Source organism: Semicossyphus pulcher, unplaced genomic scaffold, assembly GCF_022749685.1.
Source record: "Semicossyphus pulcher isolate SPU_LCO1_2020_fin unplaced genomic scaffold, fSemPul1.0.p SCAF_5, whole genome shotgun sequence".
Taxonomy (NCBI): Eukaryota; Metazoa; Chordata; class Actinopteri; order Labriformes; family Labridae; genus Semicossyphus; species Semicossyphus pulcher.
Window position 1 is genome coordinate 19,267,362 of NW_027211726.1, and position 20,982 is coordinate 19,288,343.

General features: G+C 44.4%; 1 protein-coding gene across 1 annotated transcript in view; it reads right to left on the minus strand.

The window, feature by feature from the left end:
• Positions 1 to 20,982, minus strand: part of LOC138608747 (inactive phospholipase C-like protein 2) — a 29,715-nt gene continuing 8,733 nt past the window's right edge. The window contains exons 2-12 of the mRNA XM_069681310.1: positions 17,306 to 17,407; positions 16,967 to 17,116; positions 16,659 to 16,819; positions 14,965 to 15,433; positions 13,607 to 14,821; positions 12,418 to 12,667; positions 12,004 to 12,290; positions 10,411 to 10,614; positions 7,483 to 7,558; positions 1,358 to 1,467; positions 1 to 1,212 (exon numbers count right to left, since the gene is read on the minus strand). Of these exons, the coding sequence (XP_069537411.1) occupies positions 1,030 to 1,212; positions 1,358 to 1,467; positions 7,483 to 7,558; positions 10,411 to 10,614; positions 12,004 to 12,290; positions 12,418 to 12,667; positions 13,607 to 14,821; positions 14,965 to 15,433; positions 16,659 to 16,819; positions 16,967 to 17,116; positions 17,306 to 17,407 (3,207 nt within the window). The 3' untranslated portion in view covers positions 1 to 1,029. The remainder of the gene's footprint in view (positions 1,213 to 1,357; positions 1,468 to 7,482; positions 7,559 to 10,410; positions 10,615 to 12,003; positions 12,291 to 12,417; positions 12,668 to 13,606; positions 14,822 to 14,964; positions 15,434 to 16,658; positions 16,820 to 16,966; positions 17,117 to 17,305; positions 17,408 to 20,982) is intronic.

The following is a 20,982-nucleotide window of genomic DNA, read 5'->3' on the forward strand; positions in this document are numbered from 1 at the left end:
CGTCGTTTAAAAACTAATTTATTTCCACCCCGATTGTTCAGGAGGGTCTTCACGCACGGCGACCTTTTACAGAGCCTCGTCTACTGCACCTTTTAACTGGAATGTTTTCAATCAGGATCAATAACTTATGTAAAATATTCTTCACACCAAATGAGAGAATAACATATTAAAATACTGTACAGTGTTTTGCACACAAAGTAAGCACTTTCAACATAAAGGTGTTTGTTCCCTAGAGGCGAACACTTACAGGTCTGGAGTCGATCGGTATGGTGGCAGCAGTGGTTTAATTAGCACAGGAGGTTCAGGAAAATACAAAAATATAGAATACTGTGTGTGAGGCAACAATATTTAGAGGGTGAAATGGATGAGACAAAGGCTCAAGGTGATTGGATGAGAAGTGGCGTAAAGGGGCAGCTCTGGTCAAAGAGATTTATTGTTAAAAGACTTCCACAGGTTCCTCCTTATCTCCTGTTAGTATGATCAAAGTGCGTTTCCTTTGAACGTACCCTAACCCATCCCCATTTTGAATCCTCGCTTGATATTGCTCGGTAGTAGCGAACATGTGGAGGTGGCAGTTTTTCTGAAGTTTTCAAAAGGCTTTGAACATCTTTCGGCTGAGCTCTGAGTCATCCCACACTGTGCCAGAAAAATGACAAATATTTCCTTGCTCTTCGGGACAAATTGCACATCAGAAGAGGTTAATAGACTTAAATAGTATTTACAGTGTAATACAGTACAAACTGAACCTTGGCTTTAACTACATTCTTCTCCCCAGCGTCATTTATCTGCTCTGAGTCCTGCAGCTCTCCGCGACAGGTGGGTGGACGGCGGCTGCATTTTGATGCTTCTACATTCATCCTCTCTTCTGTTTGTCCCTCTTAAAGACACAGTACTTTCTTCAGCTCTCCCAAAGCGTTGTGAAAGGATTCCACTAAGGCGGGGTAAGACGTCGGGACAGTTTAAAGACATGAAAAGGGTTTGTCACAGCAGCTACGATGGCAGTTTGGTCCTCTAATACTTGTTTTCTTGCTATGCTAATGTTCCTTTAGCGCTCGCGTTGGGTTTGTCCTCCTGTCCTCTGCGTGTCTGCGAGCGCACTCTTCTCACTCCTGCGCCCTCCTTGGTGAGGTTTCCAGTCAAAGCAGCATAGTGGACCTGCTTCATGTTCTCCTGCACTTCAGCTTTGGCGTGCTTCAGCAGGTCCGCCTGACCCTGAGGGAGGAGAAACAGGAGAGAGGTGAGGGAAAGAGAAATGGGCGAGAATGAGCAACTAGCTTGAGGCCAGACTTGCTCTAATGGTCTGCCCTTAAAGCTGTTTGGGTTTCTGTGAGTGTATGAGAGTCTGTGAGCGGCCGACCTTAAGGATGGTGATGTTCCAGCTGAAGCTCTCCAGAGCTCGGCTGACCTTACGACCTTTCAACCCCTCCTTCGCTGCCAGACTCTGCAGCTTCTCATGAAACTCCATCGCTGCAGCCAAAAACAAACACAGACACACAGCAGATTAGAGGATGATGATATGTACTTTATTTTGAAAGAATTCAAAGATCAAAAGGAAAATTTTGCAAAAGAAAAACTTTTTGAAAAAGCTGATAAACTTGGTGCTTGGATCTTTTATGTCCTTTATTTATTTTGTCTTGTCCCTGCTGTATAAACATCTGACTCCAGCCTTACAGCGAGTCAATCCCCATAGACAAGCATATTAAAATACCAAACTTTACAGCACAAATAAACATGTTTACAGCCTGGCTCTTTCAGTCATGACAACTGTACAGGGTTGAATATTTATTCATCCATCAGTTTTAATTAAATCAAGACTTAAAGTTATGCATAAAAAGGGGCGTGGCCGTGTTGAGTGACATCTGGGAGCTGTTGGATGTCACCTCAGCTCATTGAAGTCACTGAACTTGATCTCTTGAGTAGTCACCTTCTCGTGCCCATATGACATTGTGCCTTAAGCTGCTACAATCGTACAATGACATGTGACATCAGCACAGGCTCCACCTACTGCTTATCTCAATGAACCAACTCCTAGTATTTGCATTAGAGCAGCAGATGCAAATGTGCATGAATTTGCACGACATTTGACTAGAAACCTGGCTGTTGTGAGCATGTTAGCATGCTGTTGTAAGTTGCCACAGAGCTTCCAGGTTGGATTCTATAAATTTTAAAGCAGAAGACAAACACGACCTTTGTCAAAAATGATACAAAATGAGGGGATTTCTCGATGTGCTCACATATAATTAAGCTTTAAAGGTGTGGTGGGGTTCCTTATCTCATTTAAGATAAAGCTACTATCATCACTTCACAACAGAGTGTTACAGAGTCAGCACAACAGCTCTGTAGCTGTAATTAACCAGGGACACAGGGAGGTCTCTGTTTCTGTGAGTTCATCAGTTAAAGCTTAGAGCGAACAGGTCTCTGTCAGGTATTAAAGCCCACACACAGCCACCACCACACGCAGCACACGATTACACAACGGTAACAAGGATCAGACATTCGTGCTCAAACATACATTACAGCCAGTAAACATTGTGTCCCTTTATCACAAACTCTGACATCATCACACCTGACCAATGATCTTTCGGCCTGAGTGTTTGCATCATCCACCTGCAGGCGTCTCCACCACATGCACACTGCAGTCTCTTGGGATTTCTGACTTATCTCCTCTCTTCATACAGGCCTGTGCTTAATGAAGCCGTGAACATCAATGGGTCTTATCGCCAAAGTCTTTCTACGTTTCCTCCCACACTAAATGTTGTTATCCACTTCTAATTAATCCCTCCTAATTGAAATTCAGACCGGAGTCGCTGTGAAGTCTTCCAACTTTGTCGTTTCAACCAAACTTAATAACAAGAGAAGAAGAAAACGAGTGATGTCAAAGTGCAAAGGACGGATTGAAGTGGATGACATATTTGAGTGACACACAGAGAGAGAGAGAAGTGAGGCCGCTGGCGATTTCGTGTGTGTGTTACGAGTTGTGCTGTGTGTCTGGCTTCCTTCGACTGCCCCGGGCCACTGTCCCACTGTTACCATGGAAACCCGGAAGTGGGTTAACACGGGGCACACGTTGCTGCGAGCCATCAACGAGAGCCCAGACATTAGCCATGCCAAGCTTTGGACCACACGCACACACACACACACACACACACACACACACACACAGAGCGAGAGGAGAGTAAACAGATTGCATGTGAGTATAATTCACCATTTCCTTACACATAATCCCTCTCTGCCACTACAAACATGGACACACACCTGCACACACATACGTTGTCACTGCTCCACACTCACACACACACCTACAGAAGTTGCCTGAATAATAACCTTTAGCGCGCGGTTGCTAGGCAACTCGAAGCCTACGTGCCAATGTAGTGTGTGTGTGTCTATTTCCCTGTGAAACCAAGCGGAGCCGATGGAGAGAACATTATTTCCGAGCCAACACTGGGACAGTGTGCACACAGAAACAGGGTCCTGACCCGCAGGCCAAAATAACCTTCAGGGGGCTGCTAAACAGGACGTAACAGGAAGTGCGCAACGTTCACTTCCTGTCCTCTATGTGACCTGTGAGCTGATGGGAACAGAAAACAAGGCATTTACTGTACGTTTAATGGTGTTTTTATGAACTGTGAAATCTGTATGTACACAAGGGATCCTCACCACTTTGTAAGTCAAAGGTTAAAGAAGCAGCTCTTAAAGGGCCGGGACACCCTAATTACAAAAGCATACAAATGATGGACAAAAGTAAAGATAAAACAAAAGAATTTGTCTTCATTAGGCCACTAAAAACCACCAAACAGCCCCAATGCTCTTTTGCATAGACCAACATACAAATGGATTATGTGTGTCCACTTCCTCTCAGAAGTCAAAATGCCCCCGGAGGGGCGCCGGTTTAACTCAGCAGTTAAATCGCGTGGCCCATGTACAGAGGCTCAGTCCTCGATGCGGTAACCCCGGGCTGGAACCCGACCTCGGCTCTTAGCCACATGTCATCCCCACTCTCTCTTCCCTGTTTCCAACACTGTCCACTGCACTGTCTCTTTAAAAAAAGGTATTAAAGGCCAAAAAAAAGACTCTTACAAAAGTGCCCCCTGCTGACTGGCTGCAGTACAGGTCATAAAGCCCGCCTCCTCCATGTTAACAGATGGGACATGAGTCAAACTATTAAATCAAAATACATGTTAAATACCATCTCAAACATGGTTTCTGTCATTATAGCTAGTTCTTATCATGCTGATTTAAAAAGTGTTCATTTTTCTCACAAGTTTAGTTTTAATGAGTTATTTGATGCTGTAAATAGGATGATTGACAGCTCTGTTAAAAAGGATGGCTCTTGCAGCTGATCTGTTCTGGATTAGCAGAGTAGAGGAGAAAACAATCACTACAGTCAGTGAAGTTTACATATCTGTGAACGTCTGCTTCAGACCAACACAAGAAGTTAAATGCGTTGACGTGCGGGATCCTTGCTGGGTTTTATCCCCCGGTAATTTAAGTGTGTGTTTCAGAAGTGGCAGCCGATCTCCAAATGACTTCACCAGCGCAAGATGGCAGTTAGGGGGGCTATTTTAGCTTCAATTTTGTACAATTAGAGTAGATGGAGACGCGTCATCCATCTTTATATACAGTCATTGATTTGGAGCCAGAGTCTGTGCAGTAGAGATCGGCTGGTGGACCCAAGGTTTTTTTACAGCATCAAATAACTAATTAAAAATAAACCTGTCAGAAAAATGAACATTTGGATGTAGCATGATAAGAACTAACTATAATGACAGAAACCATGTTTGAGAAAAACGTATTTGACATGTATTTTGATTTAATAGTTCATCTGTTAACATGGAGGAGGCGGGCTTTATGACCTATATACAGGCTTTTATACAGTCTGTGGCATAGACTCAAGAAGTGCCTGAGCTCTGTAAGAGAGACACACAGCATACTTTCAAAGGATGTTTCCTTATTTGGTGTTGATCTCCAAGGCTGTGGAGAGCGCTGTCTAACACCTTGCCTTAACATGTCCTGAAGCTTGTGGAGATTTGGTGGATGTGAAGCATATGATTCACATCATTTTGTCACTCATCAAACCATCAGTGATTCTTTGTGTATGCTTGATAATCTGCTCTCATCTTTGTAGGTTTTTGCTTTTAATTTGTCAGCCCACTGTATGTTTGAGGTCACTCTCCTCCGATGTGTACTGCAGGGTGTACCTGTACGCTGTGACGTCACAGTTGGGGGTGGTAACAGGTGTAACAAAGCAGAGAGTTATTTTTGTCACAGGTGTATTTCATTTTAAAACACTTGTAACACTGTTGTTTCTTTTAGACGAAGCAGCCCTTTAACCCATCAACACATCCTCACTCTGAAGTGTGCTGCCTCTCTTCTCCCCTTGTGTTCTTGTCTTCCTCTCAGCGTTGCCTCTAGCTATCTATCTTAGCTATTCATCTTCCCACGGCTTTCTTCTCCCTCCGCGCTTCATCTCTCTCCTCTGATGTAACTTCCAGACATCCATCTCTGCCACCAGCCGTCCCCCGGCTCCCTCCCAGTGACCTGCTTATGCCTCCTGGCTGCCCACCCCCCTGTTCCAAGACTGAGAGGAGGACCTCCGCCTTGGGATCACCTGATCGCCATCTTTACTGTGTACACACAGGAAGAGCTTTGTTCATGCGATCAGGCCTCGGGCTCTGCGGCGGCTCTTTATCAGATGAACTTGCTGAAATAGAGTCAGCACACACAGGGCTAAATGATCAAACTTCCACTTTATTTACTTGTGTACTGCATGTGATCACATGTGCAATAAAAGATAATTCACAGATCACAATGTGGTTAAAGAGTGTCTCTGCAGCTGTTGGTCTCTGCTGCAGAACAGAGGAATATGTCAACGATTACTTGATGAGAAAGCGAAGCTGCGGCCTCAGAGAGCCTAAAATAAAGTTACGTTGAGGATTGGTTGCCTGGGAGCAAAGAGAAGCTAACTTATAAACAACACTCATCTCCGTCAAATACTCTCTGTCCTCTCAAAGCCCAACTGAGTCATCACCTTCCTCTCCAAATATCAGCTCGCTTCAGGTTCGTCTTAATTTCGCCTTAATTTCCTCTTTTCTATTCACACTGCTCTCCGGAGTGGGATTAAAAAGCGCAACCCAAAAAGCCCACAGATGCTTAAATATACCTCACTAGAGTCACTTTTTAAACACATGACGCGTGTGTCTGCAGCTTTAAAAATCCAGCACCGAGAGAGTCGTATAAATAAAGTGTTTATTTCCGCTCAAACTCTCTGGTTAACGCTTCAAAATGTCAATCATACTGTCTCCAGAGTAAGAGCTGAAAGACTGAATCAGGTTGAAGAAGGGCATGTGGGTAAAAGCGTGTGTCTGTGTGTGATGACATTCTCTCTGATTAATGTCAGATGACCCGAGGGGCCCGGCCATGTAAACAAACCTCTGCCAAAGATCACAGAAATGATCTCAGCCGGTCAGATATGATGCCCTTCACTTAAGAGACTGAAGGGTGATCGATGACGGGAGCTGTGCCAGTTTAAATTTATCAGTCAATCCAAAACATACACAGGAAATTGGGCCAGTTAGAGACTCACATGGCCTCCTGTTACACTGTGAGGCTGCTAGATGGTGTCTGCAGGGGACGGGGCGGGAAAATATGGTGGGTGATGTGAGGACAGGAGAGGAGAGGAAAGGAAAGATAAGGAAAAGGAGAGGAGAAGAAATAAGGAAAGAAAAGGAAGGAAAATATGATACAAGGAAAAAAAGGAAAATGAAGGAAAGGAAAGATGGTAGAGGAAGAGGAAGTAAAACGAAATGGACAGAGGATAGTAAAACAAAGGAGAGATGATACAAGAAGAAGAGGGGAGAGAGCATAAGAGGAAAGAAAATTAAAGGAAAAAGTAAACAAGAAGGAGGAAGTGAAGAAAATAAAAGAGGAGAGGAAAAGAATCGAAAGGAATAGAAGGATACAAGAAGAGAATAGAGATCATATGAGGGAAGAAAGAAAAGGAAATGAAGGGAAAGAGAATGCAAAGAGGAAATAGGGCTTCAGAGGATAAGAAAGGGAAGGATAGAAAAAGAAAGGACACACAATGAGGAAATAGAGAGCAGGAAAGGACATAACAGGAAAGGAAAAGGATACAAGTAAAGAGTGGAGGGAATGAGAGAAGAGAGTAAGGAAAGGAAAAAAAGGAAAGGACAGAGGATTCAAGAAGAGAATAGAGAGAATGAAAGGAGAGAGCATACAAGAGAAGAAAAGGAAAAAGGCTGACAGTTGCGTTAATGACTGACGCTGCTCGCCTCTGTAGTGTGGATCCCAGCTCTGTTGAAGAGGCTGTGTGGGCGGTGTCATGAGTGAACTGGCAACATCAGCACAGCCTGGTTTCTACTCATTACACACATTACAACACACATACACACAGCAGCATCTCAAATGTACACTGACACGAGCACACACACACACACACACCGAGTGACACACAAACCTACACACCCTGTGTCTGCACATGCAGGATCCTGTCGTAGATTCCATCGGAGAGCTCGATGACTGCTCGGCTCGCCTGGACCATCTGCAGACAGGGAGACATCTATTAGCATCAAACACACACACGCACACGTACACACAGAGAGTTATAGAGCATCATAAAGCATTAACTCATTTAGCTAGCTTGTTTTTTGTGTGTAAATCACACAGTTAAGCACAGATACAGTCTGTTTTATCGCCTGCTATTAAAGAACGCTGTATACTAAGCATTAAAGAGTGATGACAGATCGGTGTAAACCCCACAGGAGGTTATTTACAGTACCTATTGTGGTGTTTTGCATATGCTGGCTGTAGTTAGATTTATGGAAATAGCCTATTGAGTTCACACAGTTGGCAGTTGAACCACAGAAAGAGCAGTAGACACGTCCGTGTGCGTGCAGGGGGAGGCACCTACAGGGACTAATTTAACAGCTCTTCAAAAGTAACAAGCGCACAAAACACACACACACACACACACATGCAGGAATGACATGAGTAGCTTCTGCCTGATTAATTCTGCTCCTCCTCTCACAACAAACCCTGCTGGGACGAGACCCCTCTGTGGGGGGAAAAATGCTGTTCGACAAATAAGGGATTAACTACAGTACACCACTTTGACCGGATCCAATTCAGCAGTACACACAATGTACACAAACGCACACATCCCCATTTCCTGTCTCTGTGAGTTTTTCTTTTTTTTGTGCCTCTTCCTCCAGGCATCAGATTTGAGGTGTGGAATCCATTTAGCAGAACAACATTTAAATCTATGCTAATGTTATTCAGCACGAGGGCGAGCTTTTTCAACCCCGCTCCGCTCGGCTGGAATCGGAAGTGTACACACACGCATGTTTTTACTCGCACACTAACGCACAAAAAAGGCAGTCACCGGTCTTGTGCAGCAGCCGGTCGCATAGCAGTGACAAACAGCTGTAGTTAAATTAAAGTGTCACGGTTTGCACACCCAAACCTTTATCATAACTTAATAAGACGAGTAACAGATCCATTTATCTCGCCTGCAGCCTGCTGCTGCGTCTCTCCCTCACTCACCGCGCACATATACCGCTCGCTGGACGGAATTTCTAAATTGGCAATTCATACTGTCTGTCCATCATCCTACCCAAGAGACTCCTGGGGAATATGAAACATGAAGAAGTGCACTTTGAGCAAATATCAATTTTAAAAAGTATTGCAGCAGGCAGACCGATGGCAGAAACGGGGGTGTAATGTTGTAAGCGAGACTTGCGAGACAGGCTGCCGCTACACCGCGGGCCGGACCACAGCTGTATGGAAAACAATTACGGCGGCCGGCTATAGTCTAACCAAACACCCAGAGGGAATAACAGGGTGAAGTCAGGGAAGAAGGAGGAGGCTAGAAGATGGACATAGAGACCGAATATGTAGAAAAGTGTGGAGAGAAAGCCTGCTCACACATGCTCCTGATTATCTCCAGTTCATTTCAACGCAGCCTGACCATTTCATTTTTCCAGAGTTGCCCTTTCAAACATGTCCCTCACAGCGGGGGATTTTCCCCGTCGGACAGAGGAGGTCAGGGGTCTCATGGGGCAGGTTATGATGTTTAAAGTACCCTGTGGAAGCCACAGTGTTGCAAAGCAGCGTAGTCACTGGGTCACACACAACCGAGTCTCTTGCCGATCCCTGAAACTTGCAAACAATCTGCAGACATATTTGCTATCATCGTCTTGTAAACGATCCTTCTTCTTCAACCTCGGATGTTTTCTATGCATCCTGTAACACCTCGCTCTTATGCTCGCTTATGTGCAGGAGTGGACAGTAATGAAGTACATGTATTGAGTATCTGTACTTTACTTGAGTATTCTTTTTTGAGGAAACTTTTCACTTTGACTCCACTACATTTGAAAGACAAATATCGTACTTTTGACTCCACTACATTTCTATGAATGTTCTCGTTACTTTTGCTCTGAAGTCAGCTGATGAACTTTCATATCTTTTCTAAAATTGGAAAGACAATAAACTGTGTTCGTGCAGTTCTGCGTGTGGTTTGTCTCAGTGGTGTTGCCGTACCTGTACCTCGCGCATATATGGTTAAACACAGAGCAAACGCAGAGCAAACGTCACTCAGATCAAGTGGCTCATTTTGTGTTGCTAATAATGGCTACGGCTGACATTTTCCCGGGTCATCAGGTATTTTTGTTTGTTCCTATTATTGTTCCAATTTTTTTGGAGCCGTAAATCTGGAAATCTGTAGCATATGGGTTTAAAAATGAAAGGTAATAAGTAGGATTTTCGCAGAAAAATAAGATATAGACTTTCACAAATATAATATAATATAAATCATCACTTATGAGCTCTGTACATGTGTGTTGGTGAGTGTGTGTGCAGACCCTTGTGAGACATATCCTCTGCATCTATTCTGTTGTTTTGCTCTGCACGGGACGTTTTCAGGAGGGGCGCTGTTGTGGCATGCTGACACAAAGCTAACCGGCGGTTAGCATGCTAGCGCAGAGGTAACCATGAAGCCGTCCGTGTTAGCTCGGCAGGGTGGGCATGTTCTCGCATGAGAGAGTGAGAATGAGCTTCTAGTGACGAAGAACCCAGGAGGAGGGAGTTTATTTGGGCAGAAACAAAGCGCATTCAGGACAAGGTTAATTTGCTGCTTAGATGTTTACGAGTCTTTTTTTACAGCCAGAACTGAAGGGAAGGTTGTCTGCTTCATAACAATGAGAGCTCGCTTTGTTTTTGTGAACATCTTGGCTAAAAAGGAAGCTTTTGTCTCAGAGGGGGAGGTGGGAGGGGGGTGATATTGTTGGCTCAAGTAGACAGGAGATGTGACGTTTTTTTGTTCAGTCTTTTCCTTCCTTGTAATGTATTTCAGAGGTGCCATAAGTACATTAACCGTCAGCTCTCTTCCTTCCTCACCATTTCATAGGTGGAGACGACACGGCGAAGGACGTCCGGCAGGGGTCCCTGGGGCTCCAGGGTGGGGTACTGGTCCCGGAGGTCAAAGAGAAGTAACGGCGCCCCGTCTGGTCCTGAAACTCTGGAGCTTAGCGCGAGTACGCACTGCATGAGGTTAGCCACCGCGGACACCCCGCACAGCTCCCTGAACACAGCTACAGAGTTCTGTTCAAAGGAAGAAGACATCAGACAAACATTAAAATGAGCAGTCTCTTTGTTATTCCCTGACACAAATGGAAAACAGTCGAGAAAAACAAAACGATTTTGATACAAAATAAACAGAATCTGTGAATGTCCTCTCCACTCTGTCTCCCACTTCGTTTCCCTTCACTCTCTCTCTCTCTCATAAACACCCAGGTGATCAAAGCAGCTCCTGCGACAGAGCTATTTATCTTTTCCTTCGTCAATTGATTGGCTCTCCTGCTGTTCTCTCCTGCGGTTGTGCTGTTGTAGTGGTTAAAACTTGAAGGGAAGAAATCACGACCTGCGCATGCCAACGGTCTCACCACACTGACTGAAATATAATTATTGTTTAATGGCCTCAGGGTGACATGTGCGCCAGCAGAACAAATTGCTGTCTGCTTTATAAAGGTTAGATCAGCTTTGAAAAACTGCAGGAAATTCATTACAAGTGGCTTTTGTCTCCTCTTTTTCAGCTGTAAACACAATCATGGCTGTTAAATTCAGATAATGAGGGAGATAAATTAAATCCCTGGTTATCCCCATTTATTTATAATGAATGAAAATTGAGCAAAAAAATCTCAGGGTCCCTTTCTTGTTTAGTTTACCTGTTACCAGATCCTAGGTTGCGGGTGGGAGACTATTGGAGAAGGAGGTCAGTGAGGTAGGAGGGGGCAAGACTGTGAAGGGCCTTGTAGGTGATTAGTAGGATTTTTAATGTGGTTTTCTTTATCCGACTATCTGCCCCAAACCAAAATATATTGTGTTTAATTGTTCTTTGTGTTATGTTGAGCAAAACAAAGACTATATAAGAAAGTATAGTCCTTATATAAACTATAAACTGAACTGTTTAATAAACACAGAAACAATTATCAATTATAGTCATGGTTAAAATACTGTCTCTGTTCTAGGGCTGCACATTTAATTGATTATTTACCCAGATCAGATTAAAAAGTTGATGTTTAAAATGCGTGCTCCACCTGTAGAAAACTCCTATTTGCTCTATCAGTCAAACGCTCACTAACTAACTAACAGCCACTCCCCCTGGGGGCGATGGAGAGTTTTGGCTACACTTCTAGAGGAGCTGGCATGTTATGTCATGAGCATAGAGCAAAGAGTAAACAACAGAGACTAGTGTTTGGGTTCAACGAGTGACCATGTTAACTGGCGATTTTTAGCCGAATGCTTCTGTGGTTGTCGTAGATACAGCAGCTGTTAAAAACAGGAGGAGAATACGTAGCTGTCCTCGTGAATGCCTCTTTGTTGTTTTTCATTACGAGATCAAAATAATCGTCAAAATCGTGCAGCTCGACTGTGTTTTATTGGGAATTGCTGACAAGCCAAACACTGAGCTAAACTCTCACTCTAACTCACCTGCATGTTTTCCTTCAGGTCAGTGGCTTCTCTCATCAGAGGAGCGGCCATCTTGAAGACCTCGTCAACAGCCCGGACCCCCAAGTCCCTCACAGCTGGGTAGTCCCTCCCCTTGCGAGCCTTCCGCACCGACAGACCCCTTTTGTGAGGCTTCCCCCCTCCTCTCCGATTGGTGAGGGCCACATGGACGAAGAGCTTGGCGTGGGGAAGGTCCTCCCCTGTCAGAGACTGGAGGGGTACGTGTCTGTATCCAGGCTGAAGACACTCCAGAGGAATGGTGTACTGACCTGAAGCAGGAGGAAATTCAAGGAAATAAAAACACATGCGCAATAATAACTACCATATCCACTCTTGTGATATAATATCACATGTTTGACTCCTTTCACAGTAACCTTTCTGACCCCTGACACCTACCTATGAACTCATCCCCTATGAAGTCATCATCCAGCACCACAAAGCGAACCATGGCGAGCTCCGGCAGGTTGATCTGGAACTCGAAGCTCTCATCGAAGATGGGGTTGTCCCCGTTCTGGGTCACCGTCCTGGTGCGACGCTCAAGGCAGTCAGCTGGGATGCCGTGGATCTCAACGTACACGTAGGGGTCCACCACGTCCCCTTTGGCCCCTGAACCCCTCGGCTTTGGCAGGTTTTGGCCACTTATCACCTGAAAGAACAAAAAAGGCTGTTATTTACTAAATGTTAGTTCACAGAACTTAGTCAAGAGTTAAGAGGATAATTCTAGTTTATAAACCTTCAGTCTTATTTTTGCGGTTGTGTTACTTCACTAATGATGATATTATGCTAACCCAAATTAGCCACAGGATGGGGACCGTAAAACACAAACTGAAGAGGTACACTGCCCCTCAACTCATGATTTTTTGTTCATGAAAATACTGGTATTGATTTTGGGACAATGACGTGGCTGGTTAGCTAGCTAGTCTTGTTAAACAAACTCTAAAGATATATTGACTATAGCTGTGTCTCAATTCAGAGGCTGCATCCTTCTTGTTTGAATTGGCGCGCAATGAACCTTGGGACACGTTGGGCCGCAAAGAATACATCCAATGGATCCTTCGTGGCCCAGGAAAAGGAGGACGCATGTTGGGCGCATCTGAAGGAGCCTTTAATGGACCTTCAATGCGCTGCTGTGAGGCTATTTGCTTTGAAATACGGCCTTTGAAGGATGCGGCCCCTGAATTGGGGCAGATGTTAACTGTACGCAAGGTTATTGACTTTTTATCTTGCTAGCATACTGTTAGCTTCTGGCTAATCATAAAGGATTCAATGAGCTAAGCGGACTTGAAATATCCTGTTACCAAGTCGTATCTTTATCAATTCTTTTTACTTAAGTAGTTAACAACCTTTCCGTTGCATAAGAACCTTATTGGATGGTATTGATATTTTCATGTAGGCCTATTAGTCAAACCCTCAGCCATTATTAGCAGGGAAACTGAGCTATGTTGCAACATTGCCAGATATTGTTTTTACCCAAAGGACTGACAGCTAAGCTAAAAAAAATTAAGACCCAAGTTCTTATTAATTTAAATATTCTTTAAGTTTCTGAAGAAAAGGGGCGTGTGCTTATTGCAAGAGACACACACACCTTCACATGGAGCAGCTGTGGAGACACACCAGGCACCGTGTCCCTCGTGTCGGCACTGAAGTAAGACACCTCCTGCCGCATGATCTCCGGCCGCAGAATGTAACCACAGCTCCCGTTCTGCCTGAACCAGGCAGTGTTCAGGTCCATCATCAGTCCTGCTGTCTGAAAATTCATAGACACAATCTGGCAACCGCACTTCCACAGGTCCTGAGGGTTCATGTTGCTCGAGTCGATACGCATGGGGCTGGGGTGCACCCGAGACAGGAAGTGCTTGTTGTGATTGACGAAGTCACCAGGTCTCTCGCCTGCCAGACGCACAGCCAGAGACTCGTGAAAGGAACACAACTCCCAAGGTTTCTGGCTTTGGGTTGATGTTGGAAAGTCAACGAAGCTGATCGAGCGGCAAAGAGTCACAAGATCAGAGAGCTCCTTTAACAGTTGGAAATGTTTGGGAGGAAGATGAAGAGGACTGGACTGAGTCACCGGTGTTGAAGGGACACTTTTCTCCTTCTCATTACTTCCTGGTGCTGACCCTGCGCTGTTAGCTGCTTTCATCCTTTGACACATCTCTGCCCCTTCATCCTCCTCACTTACCTCGCCGTCCTGCCCATCTGGTCCTGTCCCCAACTTTTTACCCTTCAGGAGGATTCGATGCCTTAAATCATGTGGCGATGGCAGGAAGGTCGCCCCTTTGTCTGGGGGATCCGTGTAAAGCCTCTCCCCGAATATCTTCATGAGATGTTGCCTCATCACTTTCTGTTGTGGGAGCGAGCAGTGGTTCTCAATACACACAATTAATGGATAGTCCGAAGCCACAAACGCAAACTTTCCAATTGCTTCTAACACACAGCGCAGGACCAGAGGTGGGGAGAGGGTGTGTCCCGTACAAACCACCGGCTCCTCATCAGGGCCGTCCCAGACATCCACCTCCACGCATCGGCAGCCCATCCTGAGAGCGCGGATGTAGCCGGAGATGTCGGATGGACCTCGAAACTGGTCCTCGATGAGGTAGGTGTTGTGGGAGGAGTTGATGTAGTAGTGGGACAAAGGCTGGCTCATGTCCTGGCACACCGTGTCGTGCTCACTGTCGAAGAGGTGGCACTCTGCTGAGGTCAGGTAGCTGGTGAAGCCGTCCAGAGACAGGTATCCCTGCTCGCGGCCCTCCTCCGATGGCTCGTGGGTGTGGATGAGCTTCAGGCTGGTCTCCTCACACACCTGGAAGACAGAGTGAGAAAAGGGAACTGAGTGGGGAAGAAGAATTGGAATTGGTGTATAATAACATAGACTTGTTTACTCTATTATCAGGCTACCCTAATAAGCCTCTAAACACTCTCCAAGGATTGATTTGTGTTACCCACTTGAGCCATGCCCTGCTCTGCCTCGAGGAACCTCATCAGGTCTTTGGTGTCCAGGAACTCCTTGTTGCTGGAAAACTGCACCAACAGGAAGTAGATCTCCGGACGTGTGCAAAAGTCGTGAAAGACTTCTATGAATTCCTGCTTGGTGACTTGCTCGTTCCTTCCTGTTAGTCTTTCGTTTTCGCTGTGATCTTTAACTCCTGATCCATTATCCATGCTAAGCCCAGACATTTTCTCCCTAACTCGTTGCAGCTCTTTAAACCTGTGCTCCACTTTGCCGCCACTCACTCCAGGGTTCACAGTCTGTATCAACTTAATGGCCGACTGCAAGCGGATCCCTTCCTCGAGATCTCCCTGTCTCTCCGAATCAGCAGCGGAGGAGAACAACTGCTCCAGCCAGACGAGACGGAGGCTGTCCTGACTGCTGGCGAGCATGTCGAGGGCGTGTTTCCCATACTGCATCAGGTACCTGGAGGAAGATCAGAGGAGAGACAGAATATTTTCCTTACAATGCATCACATATTTTCATCTCAGGGATTTTAATGAGATTTGATCTAAAATAAATGCAGCAACAAATCGCTTTCAAGTCAAATCAGATTTACTGTCACAACCCTTCATCACAAGCACGTCTCAAGGGACTATACAAAGAAATCAGCCCAGCAAGATCTCACTGTTTCCCACAGTACAATCAATACATAGAAAACCAAGGCCTAATAAATCATGATAGATTAAGATGCCATGTTTGACTAGAATAATAATATAATAATAATGAAATATCTGTCATTATTTGACCATCCTTATGTCAGTCAGAACAAGGTGTACGTCCTCAAACACACAGGTTAGAAAGTACAAGCTCTGCACGAGCACCACTGCTGTGAGTAAAACCCCCCGTGCCTTTTTAAAGAAGCAATTGACCCCTGGAAAAAGCCACTGTCAGTCAAAGCTGGTGTTCTCTGTAATGGATAGAAGCAATAATATTTGAAATTGGCGCCATAGCTGTGGAGAAAGTTGTACAAACAGCTTGTGGTTTCTCCAGTTCTACATTCCTACAACACCCAGCGTGCATTGCGCCCCTCCCTCTGAAAGAAACAGCCCAGCGAGAGACGCTGGAGGGAAATACTACCATTTTCCAGTGAAGGACATTTATCGCTGCAGGCAATGGCTCAGAGCGGTACAGAATCCGAAATTCAACGAGAATATACTGGTGGATCGTCAGGTCTACATTTCAAACCCGACGATTTTGAACGAGACATGACATCGGAGGCGGGCGTCATAGATTGAGGAAGTGTAGTTTAGCAAGCTCCCTGGCCTCTGCTAGATGACGCGATTCGCGTCGTCTGGCGGAGGTTTTCTAGGGCCCATTAGAGAAGCGGATAGCGTCCTCCAAAGGCACAGAGCCAGATTGCATTTTTTTCCTAACATAATGGTGTTAGCTCCCATAATAGCATGAAAGGACTGAGGTTGAAAATCAGCGAACTGGCCCTTCGAGGCAAATTTGGACGTCCTGATTTTACGCCATAAAAATAAAGTGACTTGACTTGGGCTCTTTGTTAACTCGATCATAAGGACGACTTTATCCCTGTGTGAGAAAAGAGCCACCTCTTTCATTTCTTAGGCAATGAATGATATCTGTGTTGTGTGTTTTGGGTGCATCTTACAGTTTACACGACATGAATAGTGTAGTTTTTTCATACCTTAGGCCAGTCACCCAAATGTTAGCCACTTCAGCAGAGTTGGCCACCAGGTCCAAGCTCTCATACATCTCCCCGTAGATGATGGAGAATGCACAGTCCTCTGAAATCTGCTCATAAACACCACTGGTGCGGAAGGTTTCTGTGTTACGACCGGTCCGTACCTAGGATTTAAGATCAAATACAATAAAACAAATCAAGCGTTGTCTCCAACATCTCTCAGGGTCATAAATATTTCCTTTGCCTCAGTAAGAATCAATGAGGTTATTCATAAAGGGCTGATTTAGAGGCTTTTTTCTGTGGACACTGACCTCGCGTATGGAGGCCATAGAGATCCGAGCTTTGTCTGACTCCTTCTTGGACGGCTCCCAGCATAGAGCCTGGAGGCCGGTGTCGAGCAGGTAGTAACGCTGGTAAACACGAGAGTTTGTTCGGATTTTCTTCAGGTCACTTCCCTCAACCTAAAAATAACATGTGGATGAAGGTGTCACTGTATTGCACATCTGAAAAAGCTGTATTGACTGTTCGAAAGGCTCAAAGGCGTCTGATCTCACAGAAACCCTTGATGCGTCCATTGCACATTGAATATTTCATGTGAAGGTATGTAAAGCTTATATGTTATGTAAAGGGTCACACTGTGGCTGACCCACCATGGAGTGTATGCAGTCTGCAGCGCTGCTGATCTTCTTCTCTGACAGGCTGCTGCTGAAGGACACCGTCTTCTTCCTATCCCGACCAGCACGTGACCCATCCTGATGAAGAGGGAGGGAAGGAAGGATGAAAGGACACGGTAGAGATAAAGAAAGGGGGAGGGCGGGGGGTGGAGGAAGAAGAAAAGTGAGTTAAGAGAGAACAGAGAGACAGACAGTCAGTTATCCCTGCAAAGAGTATTCTTTAGTCGAGCCTGACAATCACTGTTCTCGTGCAGAATGGATCTCAGAGGATTATAAGGCATATCAGCTTATATAAGCATACATAAACACGGATTATTTGGTCTTCCACATAGAGCCTCCTCCTCCCAATCTGTTATTGTTTTTCCTGATGATAAAAGCCAGTGCTTGCCCTTGCCCTTCACCATTATCCCATTAATCATACCTGACGAGACAGAGGCAGCAGGCTGCAGCATTTTAATTCTGCCCCTCCACGACCACACGGGCAGACCCAATCAGTTTATCTGAGCTCGCAATCACAGCTCATCCGTCTGATTTATTGACCGGTCAGATGTCACCCCCACAGAGAGTCTTATGCTAACAGATAAGTGCATATACATGTGGGCGAAATTATTCAATTACAGATATATTAGAGCCCTGATAAAATCTAATCAAAGACTTAATTGAAGCTAATCTTAAGGCAGGAGAAGCAGGATGACATAATAGTAACTGATTCAACCCTAAGTAGATTGATGAAGATAGAAACACCCATTTACACAACATACTACTGTTTAAAATAATTATCCTGAAGATTTTAAGTTAAATAAATGTCTGTTAAGTCACTATCTATCGTTGAATGAGGTAATACAATGGTGATTGAGCCTATGGCCCGCTGATGAAAGCCTTTGCATTTGCAGTATTATGGACTGCAAGAGGCGCCCAGTTAGTGACGCGTTTTCCATCCCCCAGCAGTGGTTGGTCTGCCAGAGAGGGTAAACGGAGCTAAGCGGCTGCTTTTCCGATCTCTGCAAGTGCTGCGAGTAAACAGTAATCTACTATGGCTGAACAGACAAAGAAAAGATGGATGACTACAGATACAACTTCAAAAATAAGTGAAAATCCAAAGAAAAATCAACAAATTCGACGCTCAGATGAAGGCAAACAGTCTAAAGAGGAAAGCGACTGTCAGCGAGGAAAATCAACCAGAACAAAGGGAGCCAACCATCCACGTCTCACATGCAACACTGTCCGGATATCTGGGAATTGTGCTCCCGCAATTACTGTTTATCACCATAAGGTACCGCCAAACAAAACTACACTGAGATCTTTGAGATTACAACTTTAACTTGCATGCAGTGTACATCAAAAGGCAGAGCTCCACCAAGGCCATTTGCCCAGTTTTTTATGAAAAGCAAATCTGCAAGCTCAACTGTAATATATGTCAAAGCTGTTTAAAATATAATGGCTTCTTCCTTTGCCCATCCTACACCTTACTGCCTAGTTTCATAAAAAACAGGCCAGTAGTTTTTCCGGAATCCTGCTGCAAACATCATCACATCAAATGACACAGGGAACATTACCTCTTTGGCAAAGGTATTGAAAATAAAAGCTTTCAAATTGTTTTCAAAATAAATCTATATGACAATTATTTTCTCAACTTGCTGTTTGATTTAGAAAATGGAGGAAGGAAAAGCAGCATATGCTGAATATGGACCCTGAAGCAGCAAACACTGTGTTTTTGCTTTGAATTAATTTAAGCATGAATCATTCATCAAAATAGCTGCCAGTCTATTTTCTCACCCCTTCACATTTAAAACAATTCTGAAAAAGGGAGACTTTCGAGGTATATAATAACAATGACTTTGGTAAGATTTTAAATAGCGAGCAAAAAACCAACACTCTAATAAAGTGTGTCGTTTGTGGCGGACATACCCAGCAGCCTGTTGCTCTCTAGCTAACAAACACATGATAAAGCTCATATCCATCTAAGTCCATACTATCACCAGTGGGCTGATTGACATTTTAATGTTCATAATGAACATCTGTGAATACTGATCAGTGACTGATTAATCTCATCAGCATGTCTTTCATTCAAATAAGAGTTCACATGATCCTCGAGAGCACTTGGGCCTTTTATGAGAGAAGAAAGGAGGCAACCCTTCATCTGAAAGAAATCTGGCGGATATGAAAGGCAGAAAGAGATGAGAAAGAAAGAATAAAGAGAAAAAAGACCCGAGCTGTGTTTCATCTAAGGAATATGAATGAACATGTGAAAGAGGGGAAGGATAATTCACAGAGGATGAAACAGCTTCCCTCCGAGAAAAGGGAGGACACGTAACCATCACAAATCCTCATAGAACGCCTCATTAGGATGGGGAAGTGTTTCCAATGGCGACACGTTTTTTTTTTAATGCCGCTGTGGTGAGGGAGGGAGAGAGGGAGGGAGGGAGGCGGTGCTCTAAAAATACCCTTGGTGCCTTGGGGCATGATGGAGGCAGTAACAGGGGGCGTGGACTTCAAGAACCCCATTTCAAACTTCCTCTGCAAACTGCAGGAAGAGAAAGCAAAAGTAAAAGCTCTGACAAGCCCTTAAAAAAGATAGTAGGCGGCAGGCGATCCATTAACAAAATAAAGCACTGACTTGTAATTGAGTTAATTGATTTTGTGTTCTCATTAAAAAAAACCTGCCCCCTTTGGAGTGCTTTGAAACACCTCTAAATTTAACTCTTCCTCAAATAGGAGGCCTCAGATGCATCTCCAGCTCGCCAGCAGGGAGAAAATATGAAAATCTAATCAGGCTTTTTTATTTTATTTTGAAAACATGTTGGATTTGAAACCTTTTCTCAAAGCTCATGGGAAATTCCCCTGTGACGCAGAATGAGGCGCACCGCCAATAATTATTGACTTAACTTAAAAAGACATGCACCTTTACACAGAAGGATACAGTACCTGTTTTTATCAATCACACGCTCTCTTTTCTTTCATGCTGTGTGTAGACAGAGAGGAACGTTGGTCTAAATCTATATCTCTCCCTCTGTGTCTGACATTAATGGCAATGGTCCCTCTGTGGCTGTATCAGCAGCAGCACCAATCACTGTGCACGTTACCTAGTTTAAGAGTCTCAACGGACACTCATGTGACCGGTTACATGTCATCTCTGATTAACAGACAATCAATGGACGGAAATAATAGTGAGCATATTAACACAGCAGTAATTTACTATGAAGTCATGCTCAGGGTGGGAAGCTAAAATGCTGTAACATCATACTAGTTTGTTCCAGGTTGGATGTCGTCTAAATGTAGGGTATCTGACAAATAACTATAATTTCATCACTTCTCCATTGACCAGTAATGGAAAAGACAATGAACAGTGAAAATTGGGAGGGAAATCAGCCCATATTTCAAGCTAAAACAACATATTTGATAACCCATTAGCTGCAGTCAGACAACAGCTAACGTTAGCATTCAGCCACATACTTGCTAATATTGCATTTAGCAAGGAATTGGCAGAAAGCTACGATTACTGGTTGGTAGTGATAAAGATACAACAGGTAAAGGTCTAGCTAACGTAACACTAGCTAAGAATTAAGTTAGCTAGCTACCGTCAGACAACAGCTTATATTAGCATTTAGCCACCTACTTGCTAATGGAATTGGCTAAAATTACCTTTTATTACC